This window comes from Pseudorasbora parva, chromosome 4 (genome assembly GCF_024679245.1).
Source record: "Pseudorasbora parva isolate DD20220531a chromosome 4, ASM2467924v1, whole genome shotgun sequence".
In the NCBI taxonomy this organism is placed as follows: Eukaryota; Metazoa; Chordata; class Actinopteri; order Cypriniformes; family Gobionidae; genus Pseudorasbora; species Pseudorasbora parva.
This window is the reverse complement of record NC_090175.1, coordinates 56,963,636-56,983,340: the sequence shown is the minus strand read 5'-3', so window position 1 is coordinate 56,983,340 and position 19,705 is coordinate 56,963,636. Positions and strand designations below refer to the sequence as shown.

The following is a 19,705-nucleotide window of genomic DNA, read 5'->3' as shown; positions in this document are numbered from 1 at the left end:
TGAATCGGTTCTTTTAAATTATTCCGTTAGATCAAGTGCACTGTATAAAGTCTAAAACTGAGGTGAGATCATAAACAAAATATCAATATACGATGTATAGAAGCTTGTGTCCGCCACGTGGAAAAAATATATAACATGTTATTTGCGACATTTATCGCACAAATCTATCTTTTTCCCCTCAGAATTGCGCGTTATAACTTCGGAAGCAAATCGGGCGTTATGACTCGCAGTTCCTAGTTCACATTTAAAAATTCCGAGTTTATAACTCGCAATTTGCCCTTCTTACTAAGTGTTTATGTCAAATAAAAACAGTACAAATATCTAATTTTATTTGATTAACTGAACCGAGTCTTTCGAACGAATCGATTCGCCCGAAATGAATCGGACCCCTTGACACTAATAACACCACACACGTTACACGAAACTCAAAAACCGTAAAACAGTGTCGTAGATCTGAAATATAAGATAGAATTGTACAATAAATATATAATATAGTGGTTGGGAGTTTACAATTTTTTATATACTCTTGAAAATTCAAGTTTCAGTTTGATCAACTTCCTTTCAGGGGTCATAGAGAATTTTGGGAAATGTAGTTTATCGATGACGAGTTCGAGAGAGTGTGCACAGGTTTGAGATTTCTATCATAATTAATCCTTCCAACGCAACACAAAACAAAATCACAATCGTTTAAAGCGTCCCAATAAGACTAACACATGCATTTCTTGACTTTTATTTGATAAACATGATGCTGTCAACCAATTACCACACAAACAAAACAATGAATCAACATTGTCAACGCAAAACACATCTATTTAAAATCTCAAGAATAAAAACAGACAGTAATATTGATCCAATGTCAACTCCTTAATAAGTTAATTAGCAGTTGGTTTCATTGTGAATTCACATCAGAGGCAGTTCTGGCGAGTTGAGAAGCTCTAGTCCAGCATCAGTGTCTCTGAGAGCAAAGAGAGTCACGCCGGAGCTGTACGCCGCTGGAATCGTGAGATGTCTCCTCTTCGCACGCTCTTCATCCTTACGCTCTTCCTCCCTGACCATGTCTCGGACTTGACCTATCAATTAAAGAAGCTCACGGTCAGATGCTCAATGCATTTAGCTGGAGCATTGGCATGGCATCTAGGCGACATTTCTTTTACTGTACTCTTAATAGTTTATTTTACTTCAGCTTTTATATTTCCAGTTTTCATTTTGTCATTAAAATAAAAGTCACATTGGCCAAAAAGTTAAACTTATCGGCCGATGACAATTTTTAAAAATGCCAAATATTGGCAGATAAATGGGATGACCACTTGTTTTTATTTTTACTGTATTAAAGTTAATAGTTAATTTTACTTTAGCTTTTATATTTTCAGTTTGTACTTTGCCGTCAAAATAAAGCACATTCAACACATCTGCCAAAAAAGGAAAACTTTTCGTCTGATGCAGATGCCAAATATGGCCGATATATTGGACGACCAGTTTTTATTTTTACTGTACTATAGTAAATAGTTTATTTTGCTTTAGTTTAGCTTTTGTATTTTCAGTTTTCAATAAATAAAAACCAAAAAATAAAATCACACATCTACCAAAAAGGAAAACTTATCGTCCGACGCCGATATTTATTACGATATTTTTATTTTTACTGTATTATAGTTTAGCCTACTGTTTGTTCACTATACTGTTGTTAATAATTTTACTTTAGCTTTTATATTTTTAGTTTTCATTTTGCCGTCAAAATAAATCACATTCAACACATCGGCCAAAAAGGAAACCTTATCGTCCGGTCACTATTTAAAATGCCAAATATTAGCCGATATATGGGATGACCAACTGTTTCTATTTTTACTGCACTATAGTTTACCGTTTGTTTACTGTACTATAGTCAATAGTTTATTTTGCTTTAGTTTAGCTTTTGTATTTTCAGTTTTCAATAAAAAACAAAAAAATTAAACACACATCGACCAAAAAGAAAAAACGTATCACCTGATGCCGATATTTATTACAATATTTTTATTTTTACCACCTTGTAGTTAAAAGTTCATTTTACTTTAGCTTTCATATTTTTTTAGTTTTCATTTTGCCGTCAAAATAAAACACATTCAACACATCTGCCAAAAAGGGAAAACTTATCTAGTGACGATATTTAAAATGCCATATATCGGCCGATATATGGGATGTGCAGCTGTTTTTATTTTTACTGTACTATAGTTAATAGTTTATTTTGCTTTTGTTTAGCTTTTTTTTCAATAAACAAACAAACAAACAAAAAATACAACAGACCAAAAAGGAAAAATTATCGTCCGATGCCAATATTTGTAACTATGTTTTTTTTATTTTTTACTGCCCTGTAGTTAATAGTTAATTTTACTTTAGCTTTTATATTTTCAGTTTTCATTTCACCATCAAAATAAAACGCATTCAACACATCGGCCAAAAAGGAAAACGTATCGTCCGATGCCAATATGTATTATATTTTTAAATGTCCTGTATTATAGTTTAATGTTCGTTTACTATACTATAGATAATAGTTAATTTTTACTTTACTTTAGCTCAATGCTTTAGCTGGAGCAATAGCATGGCATCCAGACGACATTTACAGTCAACCGACTGGACACTGAACAACATTATAAATTTAGTGCGCAGTGGATGATGTGCACTAGAATAGTCACAAGAGGGTGTCGTACCCTCCACATTTAACGTCTTCCAGCGCAGGTCGGGATGCTGATCTGAGATCTGTGATAGGTGAACATCTGGAGTCAGTCTCTTCAGAACATCTTCACGGCGAATGAGCAGCACAGACTCGCTGCAAAGGCGCTCATGAACCTCGTCTTCACTCACTGTGGAAGAAAACAACAAGTGTAGGATCTAAGAAGGAACACAAAGAAATTTCATTACACCAAGGGCTATGTAATATTGCCATCACCACATGGTTATTTAACATACTGTGTGTATGTGTATTATATAGTGTGGCTTGTATGGCATGTTCATCATTTAATATTTAAACACAGATCAGGCATAACATTATGACCACTGATAGGTGAATAACACTGATTATCTCTTCATCACGGCTCCTGTTAGTGGGTGGGATATATTAGGCAGCAAGTGAGTATTTTGTCCTAAAGTTGATGTGTTAGAAGCAGGAAAAATGGGCAAGCGTAAGGATTTGAGCGAGTTTGACGAGGGCCAGATTGTGACGGCTAGACGACTGGGTCAGAGCATCTCCAAAACTGCAGCTCTTGTGGGCTGTTCCCGGTCTGCAGTGGTCAGTATCTATCAAAAGTGCTCCAAGGAAGGACCAGTGGAGAACCGGCCACAGGGTCATGGGCGGCCAAGGCTCATTGATGACCATGGGGAGCGAAGGCTGGCCCGTGTGGTCCGATCAAACAGACGAGCTACTGGAGCTCAAACTGCTCCAGAAGTTAATGCTGGTTCTGATAGAAAGGTGGGTGGCATAGCTGCTGACCAGTCAGGGTGCCCCATGCTGACCCCTGACCCCGCCGAAACCACCAACAGTGGCACGTGAGTATCATAACTGGACCAGGGAGCAATGGAAGAAGGTGGCCTGGTCTGAGGAATCACGTGTTCTTTTACATCACGTGGATGGCCGGGTGTGTGTGTGTGGCTTACCTGGGGAACACATGGCCCCAGGATGCACTATGGGAAGAAGGCGAGCCGGCGGAGGCAGTGTGATGCTTTGGCCAATGTTCTGCTGGGAAACCTTGGGTCCTCCATCCATGTGGATGTTACTTTGACACGCTCCACCTACCTAAGCATTGCTGAGACCATGTTCAGCCTGTCATGGAAACGGTATTCTGGTGGCTGTGGCTCTTCCAGCAGGATAATGCTCCTGACACAAAGCACAAATGCTTCAGGAATGGTTTGAGGAGCACAACGAGTTTGAGGCGTTGACTCGGCCTCCAGATTCCCCAGATCTCAATCCAATCGAGCATCTGTGGGATGTGCTGAACAAACAAGTCCGATCCATGAAGGCCCCACCTCTCAATTTACAGGACTTAAAGGATCTGCTGCTATAATCTTGGTGCCAGGTCCCACAGCACACCTTCAAGGGTCTGATGGAGTCCATGCCTCGACGGTCAGCAAAAGGGACCAACACAATATTAGGAAGGTGGTCATAATGTTATGCCTGATCGGTGTATATATATATATATATGAACATGCCATCAAAATAAAGAAAAACTTCTGCTGACATAAAAAAAAAAACGTGTCGATCACTAGGTTTTATTTTTTGCTGTGCTATAGTTTACTGTTCTTTTACTATACTATAGTGTGAAGGGGATTTTTGACCATTTTAATTATAAATTCATAAGATGTTTGTGTTAAATATAAGGGGAATTCTAGTTTTCTGTAGTACCCAAATTTTTGTTTGATAACCTTTAATCCTTATCTCTGTGTGTTCATTGTTCAAGTTCTCGGAAAGTTTTGTGTTTTCACTGAAGGTGTGACCGCTGCAGATGAGGAGCTGTTACTCTGTTTGTGTTGAAGCCCTCACTTCACCACTTAAAGGGTTAGTTCACCCAAAAATAAAACTTCTGTCATTAACTCCTCTCCCTAATGTCGCTCCACACCCGTAAGACCTCCGCTCATCTTCACACACAGTTTAAGATATTTTATATTTAGTCCGAGAGCGTATGCAAGTGTATGCACACTATACTGTCCATGTCCAGAAAGGGAATAAAAACATCATCACAGTAGTCCATATGAGACATCAGTGGGTTAATTAGAGTCTCTTGAAGCATCCAAAATACATTTGGGTCCAAAAATAACAAAAACTACGACTTTATTCAGCATTGGCTTCTCTTCCTCAAATAAAGATTCGAACCGTTTTGAATCAGCGTTTGATTCATGATTCGGATCGCCAATGTCACGTGATTTCAGTTTGACACGCGATCCGAATCATAAGTCAATTCACTGACTCATAACCGTTTGAATCTTTATTTGAGGATTGAACACAAACCCAGAAGAGAAGCCAATGCTGAATAAAGTCGTAGTTTTTGTTATTTTTGGACCCAAATGTATTTTGGATGCTTCAAGAGACTCTAATTAACCCACTGATGTCTCATATGGACTACTGTGATGATGTTTTTATTCCCTTTCTGGACATGGACAGTATAGTGTGCATACACTTGCATACGCTCTCGGACTAAATATAAAATATCTTAAACTGTGTGTGAAGATGAACGGAGGTCTTACGGGTGTGGAATGACATTAGGGTGATCATTAATTACACCATTTTCATTATTGGGTGAACTAACCCTTTAAGCACCCCTTTGCGGTTTCAGTTTTAGTGAGCTGGAGTGTGATTTGGGACGCACCCACATCCAGAGGATTGGTCATGAATATGGCACTGGGTCCGACTCCGAAGATGAGCTGGTGATGCCAGGCGTCAGGAATCTCTTCTCCTTCAGGAACGGCCTTCTGCATGTTCATTGTGGCGACGGGAACGGCTCCACGCAGTATCCAGCGAGCCAACCAGGGCACCAGCTTCACCCGCCGCCGCGGATAAAGGCTGAAAAAGCGGCCCATTACACGGCCTCCGCTGGCCTGCTGCGCCCCATCGATCAGCTGCAGGTGTGTCGCCCCTGGAGGAGGTCAAACGTGTTGGATTAGAGCAGGGGTTTTCAAACTGGGGTCGAGGAAGCTTCTAAAAGGTCCCCACACAATTTCAGAGAATAAAGAGACAAATCAAAAATGGATAAAGTCTACTCTAACTGTTTAATTTCTAAATATTTCTCTTCTTTCTTGCCATATACATACTTTCTAGAATTGTATACATTTGCTTTCCATCTTTCTAGTGAGTTTTTCTCACTATAACCCCCTTTATCTCGCTCACTGGGGTTGTAAGGCAAGTACGTAAACTTCTTAGATCTCTTGGTAGATTTGCAGTGGTCTGATACTCCTTCCATTTCAATATTATCGCTTGCACAGTGCTCCTTGGGATGTTTAAAGCTTGGGAAATCTTTTTGTATCCAAATCCGGCTTTAAACTTCTCCACAACAGTATCTCGGACCTGCCTGGTGTGTTCCTTGTTCTTCATGATGCTCTCTGCGCTTTAAACGGACCTCTGAGACTATCACAGTGCAGGTGCATTTATACTGAGACTTGATTACACACAGGTGGATTCTCTTTATCATCATTAGTCATTTAGGTCAACATTGGATCATTCAGATGCTGTGTCCCAATACGCCTACTTATACTACTAAGTATGTACTCTTTTTTGTGAAGAAAAGGTATATACTTTTGAGTGTGTAGCAGAAAAGTATGCAAGCTTCGGGACTACTTCGCCATCTTTAACGGACTCTGTCGTTTAGTTACGTGCATCCCATAACCGTTTATCTGCCCTGTCAATCATCGTCAGATTCATCAGCTCAAATCCTCCTCATTCAGTTTAATCTCCTGCCGTATCGGAGAGAAATGTAGCTGCACGTTGATCTGCCGTGTGTGTGTCTTTAATGCAGAGACTCTCCTCATGTGTCTGCAGTTTAAATATAATGATGCGTTTAAAAGTTAACGGCCAAACGTGTCATTACAAAAGTTCACAATGCTGCTGCAGGTGAAATATAATGTGGACAACACTGAATAAATATATTTCTGTCAGGTTAAATACTGATAGTTGGTCACTCAAACGCCTTTATCTAAACTTCTCTACTTAACCGTCGGACTCGCACATCCGCCATGTTTGTAGTTTTTTAACGCTTTTTATCCACGTTTGTAGTTCTAACCAAATCCTCATCCAACTCGCAGTGGGTTGTGGGTAATATCAGCCGTTAGAGTGCCAATCGATTCATACTGCGAATTCGGACCGGAAATAGTAAACCATCCGGGAATCTTTGGAATACTCTTTTCAACATACTACGATTTGGGACATACTAATTCTATTTTCGAATACTATTTAGGATGGATAGTATGCGAATTGGGACACAGGGAGAGATCCTCACTGAACTTCTGGAGAGAGTTTGCTGCACTGAAAGTAAAGGGGCCGAATAATTTTACAGCCCAATTTTTCAGTTTTTGATTTGTTAAAAAAGTTTGAAATATCCAACAAATTTCGTTCCACTTGTCCCACTTGTTGTTGATTCTTCACAAAAAATTACAGTTTTATACCATTATGTTTGAAGCCTGAAATGTGGCAAAAGGTCGCAAAGTTCAAGGGGGTCGAATACTTTCGCAAGGCACTGTACATCCAACATTAAGTCTAGCCTATTTAAGTTGGTAAACAATATGTTTTATTTATAAATGTCACACTTACTATTAATCTAACAGTTTAAAAGTTTTTTCTTAGATAAAAATAGATGGATTTTTGGAAGGGGGGTCCCTCATACAGGTTCATCATATTTGGGGGTCCTTGGTATCATAAAGTTCGAAAACCCCTGGATTAGAGAATAAAACACACAGAGAGCGTCCCAATTCGCCTACTTATCAGTCCCTCCAGTTTTTCGCGATACCGCGATCGCTGAATACAATGCAAAATCAGAAAAATGTCGCATTTTTTTGCGCCCCTGCATAATTTGCCATTTCACCGCAAAATAATCACACAAAAAAATATTTTCAATAGCAAAAAATAAAAATAAATATCTAACTGAACTATCTCTAATTTATTTAAAGCTTTAATACATTGTTTTCATGAGGATTACAGACGTTGGGGTGCTTGCACAGTTTGACTTTGTAAAAGCGAAAGTAAATCTTTCTCGTCTGCCATCTCGTCTCGCATAGGCCTAAGCGCCAGGACCGGAGGAATTGATTACTCTAGATGGATGAATGACCAAATAAAAGTATGATATGCCCGATAACACTAAAAAAGAGTTAATAAAAGCGCTGTATACTCAATTCGCCTCTGACACACGGACCGATGTCAGACTGGCGGAGGATTGTTTGCCGGCTGTCAGTGCTCGCGAGTATACAGATCTGTTTTTATATAGGCTTATGCCCTTGAACAATCATAATCATATACACCCATTATTATGTCTAAATGTCCGTCTTGGCAGTGTCTTGAGTGAATAGGTTTGGGAAGTGTGACAGTATAGGCTATAGGCTAATAAAAGGCCGTGTATTACTGTAGGCGGTAATCTTTAAAGGGGCGGTGAAATGCTGTTTCCTGCATACTGAGCTTTTTCCACTGTTAAAGACTTGGATTCCCATCCTAAACATAGACAAAGTTTCAAAAACTAATGTTGGACGTTTGATGGAGTATTTCTGTGTCAAAAATACTCCTTCCGGTTTCTCACAAGTTTTGGAGAGTTTTTTTCGAGTATGGGTCGGCTTGACGTTAATAGAGCAGAAGGTCCTTGTATGGGCCGTACGGGCTCTTCTCCCGGTAGGGCGCGCGCGCGCGTGACTAGAGCGAGAGAGGAAACGCACGCCCATAAACACTCTCAGCTGCAGATCCAGTCGTCCGTGAACACGTCTGCCGCGCTCCACTTTATTCCTATGGGTGACGTCGAGCGACTTCAACGCTTCAGCACAGCATTCTGGGAAGGCAGCGCTGCATTTGAACCGATTTGAACGCAGAAATGACGGGAAGCTTTATAACATCGCTTCAGTCGAGTCGCAAAGTGGATCTCCACGGTCACTGCTGTCAGGACTTCACCAAATCATACCAAAGAAGTGTGTTTTTGACGGAGCGGTCCCAGCGATAAAGGTTCGGTCCTGCTTTGGAAGCAGCCGGTGAGTTAAACTGCTTCAGATGTCTGTGCTGTCGGCTATCGTCGCGTGAGTAAACATCAGTAAACGACACGATTGCGTGCTTCGTCATTCAAATGCGCTAACGGACTCCATTGCTGTTCTCTGTATAACGTTACACTAGTCTGACGTGCAAAACCGTTTTGCTCGCTACTGCTAAGGTTTAGTCGCATACAATAGTCCATAAACCGAATCATGTCCTCATAAACTGCGAGTAAACACACACAAATGTTGACAGGCCACTAAATACAGTCCATACCACAGAGACGGACGTCCTGCTGCTGCTGCTTCTCCTGTTCAATTTATTTCAGCCTCCAGATCTGATTCTGGATCATATCTGTATTAGCTGAGATAGCGATGGGTTTCTCCACGCTTGAGGACGTCACCGCTTTGCGCGCTCGTCATTCTTTAGCTCCGCCCACACGATACGCCTCGTCATTCTTTAGCTCCGCCCACTCGATACGCCTCCAGGCGCTCGTTTTTTCCGGAAAGACTCGGAACAGCCCATATTTCTTTTATAAATATGATAAAACTAAAGACTTTTTGGAGATGCAATACTACTCTATAGGTACTCAAGATTGACATGAGATTGACTGAAACTGAGTGTTTCACCCCCCCTTTAAAGAGAAAGCAACCGCAGCCTATAGGCCACCTATCAAATAACAACCACTGAACAAAATAAAAAATATAACAGTAGCCTGACTTAAACGATAAAAAACGACTTAAAAAAGCATTTTTGTGTTTATTTATCATTGTATTTATTTGTCCTCATATCATGTTTATTAGTTCTTATTTTATTACTGACTGTTTACTTGATTAATTAATTATTTGAGAACTTTTTATATAAGGCAATTGCTTATTGCTGCATTTACTTTTCCCAGATATGTCCCACCCTAAGCGATCATGTTATTAAAGCTAATAGTACACCACTGGCCTTTTTGTGTAGGATACCAAAGATTTGTGCATTGGTTTGTTCTATTGTTGTGTATGACTATTGTGCATCTAACATAACACATAATATGGTAAATGTGGTATCTTAATTATTTTTAAAAAACATCGCAAAATTTTTTCGCACATTTCTGGAAATTACCTCCACAAAATCAGTCATATTGATCGCAAAAATCACAAAAAAATATCGCGAAATCCTGGAGGGACTGACTTATACTACGTCCTAAAAGTATATAGGGGTTGAATGATGCCAAGGACCCCCACATTTTTTTTACTGTTAAATAGTAAGTGTGACATAAATACAACATATTGTTTCCAAACTTAAATTGGCTATTAATGTTGGATGTATAAACCTAAAGAAGAATAAGCAACTCTCACATATATATATATACACACATTTTTAGTGTATTAATTGGGTGTTTATAAAAGATTATAAGAATGTTGGTCCGTGGCATCTAAAGGCCCTGATTTATGGTTTAAGTGTGTATTAAAGCGTCTGAAGACTAACCGGCTGTGCTGCGTGAGTGCAGGTAATCGTGCAGCGGCGCCTCGTTCCTCCTCAGGCTCGTCCGCACGCAGTGATTGACCGTCTCCGGTGTGACTGAGATGCCCAGAGCCTGCAGGACGTCCACCACGGCCGTGGCTCCGCACGCTGAGACCCCGATCTGCAGAGTCTGTCTCTGGACCGCCTCCTGGATGCTCCACAGCATGGCCGTCTGGACCTCGGCCTCCTCAGAGCCGGCAGCTTCCGGACCGATCACCTCCATCTGCGCTGGATGATGGAAAACACCTGCAAAACATCTGTCAGATCATGCCTCGGGCACCCAAATATATATGGAAACCGTTTTCGCCATTCAATAAAAATAAAAAAAAAGAGCAATTTTTCAACAACAAAAAAAGAGCGACTTTGTATCTCAGAATTTTGATTTGTATCACATAATTCTGTGATATAAAGTCAGATTTGTGTGATATAAAGTCATAATTCTGTGATATTAAGTCATAATTTTACCATAGTAAAGCAGGTTTGAGCTGTATTTTACCATAGTAAAGCAGGTTTGAGCAGTATTATACCAGGGTAAAGCAGGGCTGAGCAGTATTTTACCAGGGTAAAGCAGGGTTGAGCAGTATTTTACCATAGTAAAGCAGGGTTGAACAGTATTTTACCATAGTAAAGCAGGGTTGAGCAGTATTTTACCATAGTAAAGCAGGTTTGAGCTGTATTTTACCATAGTAAAGCAGGTTTGAGCTGTATTTTACCATAGTAAAGCAGGGCTGAGCAGTATTTTACCAGGGTAAAGCAGGGTTGAGCTGTATTTTACCAGAGTAAAGCAGGGCTGAGCAGTATTATACCAGGGTAAAGCAGGTTTGAGCAGTACTTTACCATAGTAAAGCAGGTTTGAGCTGTATTATACCAGGGTAAAGCAGGTTTGAGCAGTATTTTACCATAGTAAAGCAGGTTTGAGCTGTATTTTACCATAGTAAAGCAGGGCTGAGCAGTATTATACCAGGGTAAAGCAGGGTTGAACAGTATTTTACCAGGGTAAAGCAGGTTTGAGCTGTATTATACCAGGGTAAAGCAGGTTTGAGCAGTATTTTACCATAGTAAAGCAGGTTTGAGCTGTATTTTACCATAGTAAAGCAGGGCTGAGCAGTATTATACCAGGGTAAAGCAGGGTTGAACAGTATTTTACCAGGGTAAAGCAGGGCTGAGCAGTATTATACCAGGGTAAAGCAGGGTTGAGCAGTATTATACCAGGGTAAAGCAGGTTTGAGCAGTATTTTACCATAGTAAAGCAGGTTTGAGCAGTATTTTACCAGGGTAAAGCAGGGTTGAGCAGTATTTTACCAGGGTAAAGCAGGGCTGAGCAGTATTATACCAGGGTAAAGCAGGGTTGAACAGTATTATACCAGGGTAAAGCAGGGTTGAGCAGTATTATACCAGGGTAAAGCAGGGCTGAGCAGTATTATACCAGGGTAAAGCAGGGCTGAGCAGTATTATACCAGGGTAAAGCAGGGCTGAGCAGTATTTTACCAGGGTAAAGCAGGGTTGAACAGTATTATACCAGGGTAAAGCAGGGTTGAGCAGTATTATACCAGGGTAAAGCAGGGCTGAGCAGTATTTTACCAGGGTAAAGCAGGGTTGAACAGTATTATACCAGGGTAAAGCAGGGTTGAACAGTATTATACCAGGGTAAAGCAGGGTTGAGCAGTATTATACCAGGGTAAAGCAGGGTTGAACAGTATTATACCAGGGTAAAGCAGGGTTGAGCAGTATTATACCAGGGTAAAGCAGGGCTGAGCAGTATTTTACCAGGGTAAAGCAGGGTTGAACAGTATTATACCAGGGTAAAGCAGGGTTGAGCAGTATTATACCAGGGTAAAGCAGGGCTGAGCAGTATTATACCAGGGTAAAGCAGGGCTGAGCAGTATTTTACCAGGGTAAAGCAGGGTTGAACAGTATTATACCAGGGTAAAGCAGGGTTGAACAGTATTATACCAGGGTAAAGCAGGGTTGAGCAGTATTATACCAGGGTAAAGCAGGGCTGAGCAGTATTATACCAGGGTAAAGCAGGGCTGAGCAGTATTATACCAGGGTAAAGCAGGGTTGAGCAGTATTATACCAGGGTAAAGCAGGGTTGAGCAGTATTATACCAGGGTAAAGCAGGGCTGAGCAGTATTATACCAGGGTAAAGCAGGGTTGAGCAGTATTATACCAGGGTAAAGCAGGGTTGAGCAGTATTATACCAGGGTAAAGCAGGGTTGAGCAGTATTATACCAGGGTAAAGCAGGGTTGAGCAGTATTATACCAGGGTAAAGCAGGGTTGAGCAGTATTATACCAGGGTAAAGCAGGGCTGAGCAGTATTATACCAGGGTAAAGCAGGGTTGAGCAGTATTATACCAGGGTAAAGCAGGGTTGAACAGTATTATACCAGGGTAAAGCAGGGTTGAGCAGTATTATACCAGGGTAAAGCAGGGTTGAGCAGTATTATACCAGGGTAAAGCAGGGCTGAGCAGTATTATACCAGGGTAAAGCAGGGTTGAACAGTATTATACCAGGGTAAAGCAGGGTTGAGCAGTATTATACCAGGGTAAAGCAGGGTTGAGCAGTATTATACCAGGGTAAAGCAGGGTTGAGCAGTATTATACCAGGGTAAAGCAGGGTTGAGCAGTATTATACCAGGGTAAAGCAGGGCTGAGCAGTATTATACCAGGGTAAAGCAGGGTTGAGCAGTATTATACCAGGGTAAAGCAGGGTTGAGCAGTATTATACCAGGGTAAAGCAGGGTTGAACAGTATTATACCAGGGTAAAGCAGGGTTGAACAGTATTATACCAGGGTAAAGCAGGGCTGAGCAGTATTATACCAGGGTAAAGCAGGGTTGAGCAGTATTATACCAGGGTAAAGCAGGGCTGAGCAGTATTTTACCAGGGTAAAGCAGGGTTGAACAGTATTATACCAGGGTAAAGCAGGGTTGAGCAGTATTATACCAGGGTAAAGCAGGGCTGAGCAGTATTATACCAGGGTAAAGCAGGGCTGAGCAGTATTATACCAGGGTAAAGCAGGGTTGAGCAGTATTATACCAGGGTAAAGCAGGGTTGAACAGTATTATACCAGGGTAAAGCAGGTTTGAGCAGTATTATACCAGGGTAAAGCAGGGCTGAGCAGTATTATACCAGGGTAAAGCAGGGCTGAGCAGTATTATACCAGGGTAAAGCAGGGTTGAGCAGTATTATACCAGGGTAAAGCAGGGTTGAACAGTATTTTACCATAGTAAAGCAGGTTTGAGCAGTATTATACCAGGGTAAAGCAGGGCTGAGCAGTACTTTACCATAGTAAAGCAGGTTTGAGCAGTATTATACCAGGGTAAAGCAGGGCTGAGCAGTATTTTACCATAGTAAAGCAGGTTTGAGCTGTATTATACCAGGGTAAAGCAGGGCTGAGCAGTATTTTACCATAGTAAAGCAGGTTTGAGCTGTATTATACCAGGGTAAAGCAGGGCTGAGCAGTATTTTACCATAGTAAAGCAGGTTTGAGCTGTATTATACCAGGGTAAAGCAGGGTTGAGCAGTATTTTACCATAGTAAAGCAGGTTTGAGCTGTATTTTACCATAGTAAAGCAGGTTTGAGCTGTATTTTACCATGGTAAAGCAGGTTTGAGCTGTATTTTACCATAGTAAAGCAGGTTTGAGCTGTATTATACCAGGGTAAAGCAGGTTTGAGCAGTATTTTACCATAGTAAAGCAGGTTTGAGCTGTATTATACCAGGGTAAAGCAGGGTTGAGCAGTATTTTACCATAGTAAAGCAGGGCTGAGCAGTATTATACCAGGGTAAAGCAGGTTTGAGCTGTATTTTACCATGGTAAAGCAGGTTTGAGCTGTATTTTACCATAGTAAAGCAGGTTTGAGCTGTATTATACCAGGGTAAAGCAGGTTTGAGCAGTATTTTACCATAGTAAAGCAGGTTTGAGCTGTATTTTACCATAGTAAAGCAGGTTTGAGCTGTATTTTACCATAGTAAAGCAGGGCTGAGCAGTATTATACCAGGGTAAAGCAGGGTTGAACAGTATTTTACCAGGGTAAAGCAGGTTTGAGCTGTATTTTACCAGAGTAAAGCAGGTTTGAGCTGTATTTTACCATGGTAAAGCAGGTTTGAGCTGTATTTTACCAGAGTAAAGCAGGTTTGAGCTGTATTTTACCATGGTAAAGCAGGTTTGAGCAGTATTTTACCAGAGTAAAGCAGGTTTGAGCTGTATTTTACTATAGTAAAGCAGGGCTGAGCAGTATTTTACCATAGTAAAGCAGGTTTGAACAGTATTATACCATGGTAAAGCAGGTTTGAGCTGTATTTTACCAGAGTAAAGCAGGTTTGAGCTGTATTTTACCATAGTAAAGCAGGTTTGAGCTGTATTTTACCATAGTAAAGCAGGTTTGAGCAGTACTTTACCATAGTAAAGCAGGTTTGAGCAGTATTTTACCATAGTAAAGCAGGTTTGAGCTGTATTTTACTATAGTAAAGCAGGGCTGAGCAGTATTTTACCATAGTAAAGCAGGTTTGAACAGTATTATACCATGGTAAAGCAGGTTTGAGCTGTATTTTACCATAGTAAAGCAGGTTTGAGCTGTATTTTACTATAGTAAAGCAGGGCTGAGCAGTATTTTACCATAGTAAAGCAGGGCTGAGCAGTATTTTACCATAGTAAAGCAGGTTTGAGCTGTATTTTACCAGAGTAAAGCAGGTTTGAGCTGTATTTTACTATAGTAAAGCAGGGCTGAGCAGTATTTTACCATAGTAAAGCAGGTTTGAGCTGTATTTTACCATGGTAAAGCAGGTTTGAGCTGTATTTTACCAGAGTAAAGCAGGTTTGAGCTGTATTTTACTATAGTAAAGCAGGGCTGAGCAGTATTTTACCATAGTAAAGCAGGTTTGAGCAGTATTTTACCATAGTAAAGCAGGTTTGAGCTGTATTTTACCATGGTAAAGCAGGTTTGAGCTGTATTTTACCAGAGTAAAGCAGGTTTGAGCTGTATTTTACTATAGTAAAGCAGGGCTGAGCAGTATTTTACCATAGTAAAGCAGGGCTGAGCAGTATTTTACCATAGGAAAGCAGGTTTGAACAGTATTATACCAGGGTAAAGCTGGTTTGAGCTGCATTTTACCATAGTAAAGCAGGGCTGAGCAGTATTTTACCATAGGAAAGCTGGTTTGAACAGTATTATACCAGGGTAAAGCTGGTTTGAGCAGTATTATACCAGGGTAAAGCAGGTTTGAGCTGTATTTTACCATAGTAAAGCAGGTTTGAGCTGTATTTTACCATAGTAAAGCAGGTTTGAACAGTATTATACCATGGTAAAGCAGGTTTGAGCTGTATTTTACCATAGTAAAACAGGGCTGAGCAGTATTTTACCAGGGTAAAATCACTGACAGTGATATTTAAGCGGTCTGATGAACCCGAAACATGTCAACACGGTCATTATAACGGGAGCCTTTTAGTTTTCATATATCACGACGCTCGCTGCAGATTTCAGGGGGAATCATCTCTTTCTGATTAAGATATATCGAGGATAAAAGATTAAAATGAAGCACCTGGTTCGATAAAATGAAAACCGCTTCACTTACAGATTCCTGACGGGCTCTGGTTTGTTTTTATTCCGTGATTAGCTCTCGTGACTCAGTCAGTGTGCTTTGATTGGATGGCGGGATTCAGTCAGTGTGCTGTGATTGGTCTATCAAGTGTGACATAATATGCTGATGGTTTTCTATTTGAGACACAAAAAGTCATAATTATGACATGCTAATGACATATAAAACATAATTATGACATAAAAGTGAAAAGTCGAAAAATAAATAAATTGAGATTATATTTTTGTCAGTAGTCATAATCATGTCATAATTATGAAATAAAAAACAAATATGACATAAGTCAAATTAAGTAATAATTATGACATTTTAGTTATTCGACATTATGACAAAACAAAACAAATATAAGATTAAAAGTCAACATTATGTCATAAAGACCATAAATATGAATCTCAATTTCATCATAATTTTTTATTTGATGACAAAAATGATCAATTTATGATGAAACTGAGATTAAGTAATTTGACAAGAAAAGTCAACATAAAGACATAAAAACATAAATATTATAAAAGTCATAATCATGACATGAAACCATAAATATAACACAAAAATTGATAATTATGAGCTAAAAAGTCAAAATATGACCATAATAGTGAAATTAAGATGTCAAAATTATGACATAAAATATGACATAGTCATAATTATGACAAAAACAAAACAAAACAAATATCTATTAAAAAAGACAAAATCTTTTATTATGACAATTATGACATGAATAGTCAACATTGACATAAAATCATAAATATGACATAAAAAATCATAGTCAAGTCAATTATGACATAACCATAAATAATTATGACATTTTAATAAGTCAACATTATGACAAAACAAAACAAATATGACATTAAAAGTCAACATTATTACATAAAAACCATAAATATGACATACTAAGTGACAAGCTAATTCATAATTATTACATAAAATCATAAATATGACATAAAAAGTCATAAATACATTTTTTGAACATAACAAAAAAAGAAAATTGACATAACCATAAATAATTATGACATTTTAGTTAGTCAGCATTATGACAAAACAAAACAAATATGACATTAAAACATAAATATTACATAAAAAGTGATCATTATGCGATAAAAAGAAAAAAATTAATCAAATTAAGATTTTAACCAAAGGGAACATTATGTCATGAAAACATAAATATTGTAGAAAATCATGAATAATAAAAAGTCATAATTGACATAAAAACCATAAATATGACACAAAAAGTGATAATTATTAGTTAAAAAGTCAAAATATGACCATAATATGATGTGGACATTATGACAAAGTCATAACTATGACATAAAAAAAGTCGACCTTATGACAAGTAAAAAACGTTTGTAAAAAAAAAAAAGTCATAATTATGATTAACATAAAAACATAAATATGACACAAAACGTCATAATATAACAAAATATTTGATGAGAAGTCAAAATTATGACAAAAATGACCAAAAAAAGAAAAAATATTAAGCAAAACCAGACACACACAAAACACATTTCAATGTCAACGCAAATAAAAAAATTTTTTTACAAGTTGTTAGAGTTGGCATTGAAATTGCGTGTTTTTATCATGACTTAATTAAATGAAAATGAGTCAGACAGTAACCTAAACTAATGCGGTATCTGGTTTCGATTGAGTCAGAAAGAGAGAGAGAGAGAGAGTGTGTGTGTGTGTGTGTGTGTGTGTGTGTGTGTGTGTGTGTGTGTGTGTGTGTGTGTGTGTGTGTGTGTGTGTGTGTGTGTGTGTGTGTGTGTGTTTGTGCGTGTTATGTGTGTTATTGGCGTTGGAAATTTGTCTACTTTCGCTTTCGAGCGCATTTTTTTACTTGTATGAGTGGGTGTGTCTGTCAGTTAGTCAGTGAGAGTGTGCTGATGTAGACACACACACACACACTCGCCGACAGCTCGAGTTTAGAGCTAAACCCGGTTATCGATTAGGAGCACGTGATCTGTTGAGATGATCAGCGCTGAATGAAGAGCTCCGGGATGATGGACGGATCCACCGGAACCCGATCGGTCCGGCTCAGACTCTCCGTCGCGCTCATGCTCTTAACGACGTGCGCGTGCACTGGTGAGTGGCTGAAAATCTTTATTTTTAAAAAATAGAAAGCAACTATAACACATACCTGTCGTATTATAGCCTATATGTGGATATTATTTTTTAATACATCGAAGGAACGTTCTGTTAGCGTTACCGGAAAAACGATTGTTGATAACTTTGATAAGGAAATTGAGATAATTAGGCTATGACTTAAAAAAAAATATATATATAAAAATATAAACACGAGCATGTCATAATTGTGATGTTAAAAAGTCAGCATTATGACCAAAAAAACAAACATATGACATACAACGTTGACATTATGACATACCTAAGTGACAAGCTAATTCATAATTATGACATTAACATATGACATGAAAAGTGATAATTATAGGATAAAAAAGTCGAAATATGACACAAATGAAATTGAGATAGTCATAAATATAACATACAAAGTCATAAATATGACAAACAGTCGACATTATGACATAACAAGTGATAAGTATGCAACTGAAATAGAGATTATAATGAAAAGTCGACAAAACAATTATATTACATTAAAAAAATCATTAAAAAGTCATAATCATGACATAAAAGGTCAGCGTTATGAGAAAATTTTTTTGAGAAAACGTTGACATTATTACATAAAAAGCCATAGATACTAAGTGACAAGCTAATTCATAATTATGACATTAAAAACATATGACATGAAAAGTTAAAATTATTGGATAAAAAAGTCGAAATATGACAAAAATGAGTCATAATTATAACATAAAAAGTCATAAATGTGACAAACAGTCGACATTATGACATTAAAAGTGATAAGTATGCAACTTAATGAAATAGAGATTATAATGAAAAGTCAACAAAACAATTATATTACATTTAAAAAATCAAAGTCATAATCATGACATAAAAGGTCAGCGTCATGACAAAAAATGAATATGAGAAAACGTTGACATTATTACATAAAAAGCCATGATTATGACACACTCACCTAAAGGATTATTAGGAGCTCACACTAATACTGTGTTTGACCCTTTCGCCTTCAGAACTGCCTTAATTCTACGTGGCATTGATTCAACAAGCTGCTGAAAGCATTCTCTAGAAATGTCGGCCCATATTGATAGGAGAGCATCTTGCAGTTGATGGAGATTTGTGGGATGCACATCCAGGGCACGAAGCTCCCGTTCCACCACATCCCAAAGATGCTCTATTGGGTTGAGATCTGGTGACTGTGGCGGCCATTTTAGTTCAGTCAACTCATTGGCATGTTCAAGAAACCAATTTGAAATGATTGGAGCTTTGTGACATGGTGCATTATCCTGCTGGAAGTAGCCATCAGTGGATGGGGACATGGTGGTCATAAAGGGATGGACATGGTCAGAAACAATGCTCAGGTAGGCCGTGGCATTTAAACGATGCCCAATTGGCACTAAGGGGCCTAAAGTGTGCCAAGAAAACATCCCCCACACCATTACACCACCACCACCAGCCTGCACAGTGGGAACAAGGCATGATGGATCCATGTTCTCATTCTGTTTACGGCAAATTCTGACTCTACCATCTGAATGTCCAACAGAAATCGAGACTCATCAGACCAGGCAACATTTCTCCAGTCTTCAACTGTCTGATTTTGGTGAGCTTGTGCAAATTGTCGCCTCTTTTTCCTGTTTGTAGTGGAGATGAGTGGTACCCGGTGGGGTCTTCTGCTGTTGTAGCCCATCCGCCTCAAGGTTGTGTGTGTTGTGGCTTCACAAATGCTTTGCTGCATACGTCGGTTGTAACGAGTGGTTATTTCAGTCAAAGTTGCTCTTCTATCAGCTTGAATCAGTCGGCCCATTCTCCTCTGACCTCGAGCATCAACAAGGCATTTTCTC

At 39.0% G+C, this 19,705-nt stretch overlaps 1 protein-coding gene across 3 annotated transcripts; it reads right to left on the bottom strand.

The window, feature by feature from the left end:
* Positions 1-714: 714 nt before the first annotated feature.
* Positions 715-15,901, bottom strand: LOC137074190 (uncharacterized). 3 transcript variants are annotated; one of them, XM_067442873.1, is made up of 5 exons: positions 15,762-15,901; positions 10,151-10,432; positions 5,331-5,597; positions 2,682-2,834; positions 715-1,070 (listed from the first exon to the last, which is right to left on the bottom strand). In XM_067442873.1, exons 2-5 carry the CDS (start codon positions 10,407-10,409, stop codon positions 901-903), a joined length of 849 nt encoding a protein of 282 aa, XP_067298974.1. In that variant the 5' UTR covers positions 10,410-10,432; positions 15,762-15,901; the 3' UTR covers positions 715-900. The 3 variants fall into 3 exon arrangements, with proteins under 3 accessions (XP_067298974.1, XP_067298976.1, XP_067298975.1); XM_067442875.1 differs by lacking the exon at positions 15,762-15,901 and adding an exon at positions 15,729-15,746; XM_067442874.1 differs by lacking the exon at positions 15,762-15,901 and having other exon boundaries at positions 10,151-10,443.
* Between the last annotated feature and the right edge of the window lie 3,804 nt (positions 15,902-19,705).

What these genes read in the sequence shown, in the direction of transcription:
- LOC137074190 (XM_067442873.1), bottom strand. Translation starts at nt 10,409, where the DNA reads ATGGAGGTGATCGGTCCGGAAGCTGCCGGCTCTGAGGAGGCCGAGGTC. An exon ending in GCACTCACGCAGCACAGCCG is followed by an intron (nt 5,598 to 10,150) that starts GTTAGTCTTCAG and finishes GACCTCCTCCAG; the next exon opens with GGGCGACACACCTGCAGCTG. An exon ending in GACCAATCCTCTGGATGTGG is followed by an intron (nt 2,835 to 5,330) that starts GTGCGTCCCAAA and finishes TTTCTTCCACAG; the next exon opens with TGAGTGAAGACGAGGTTCAT.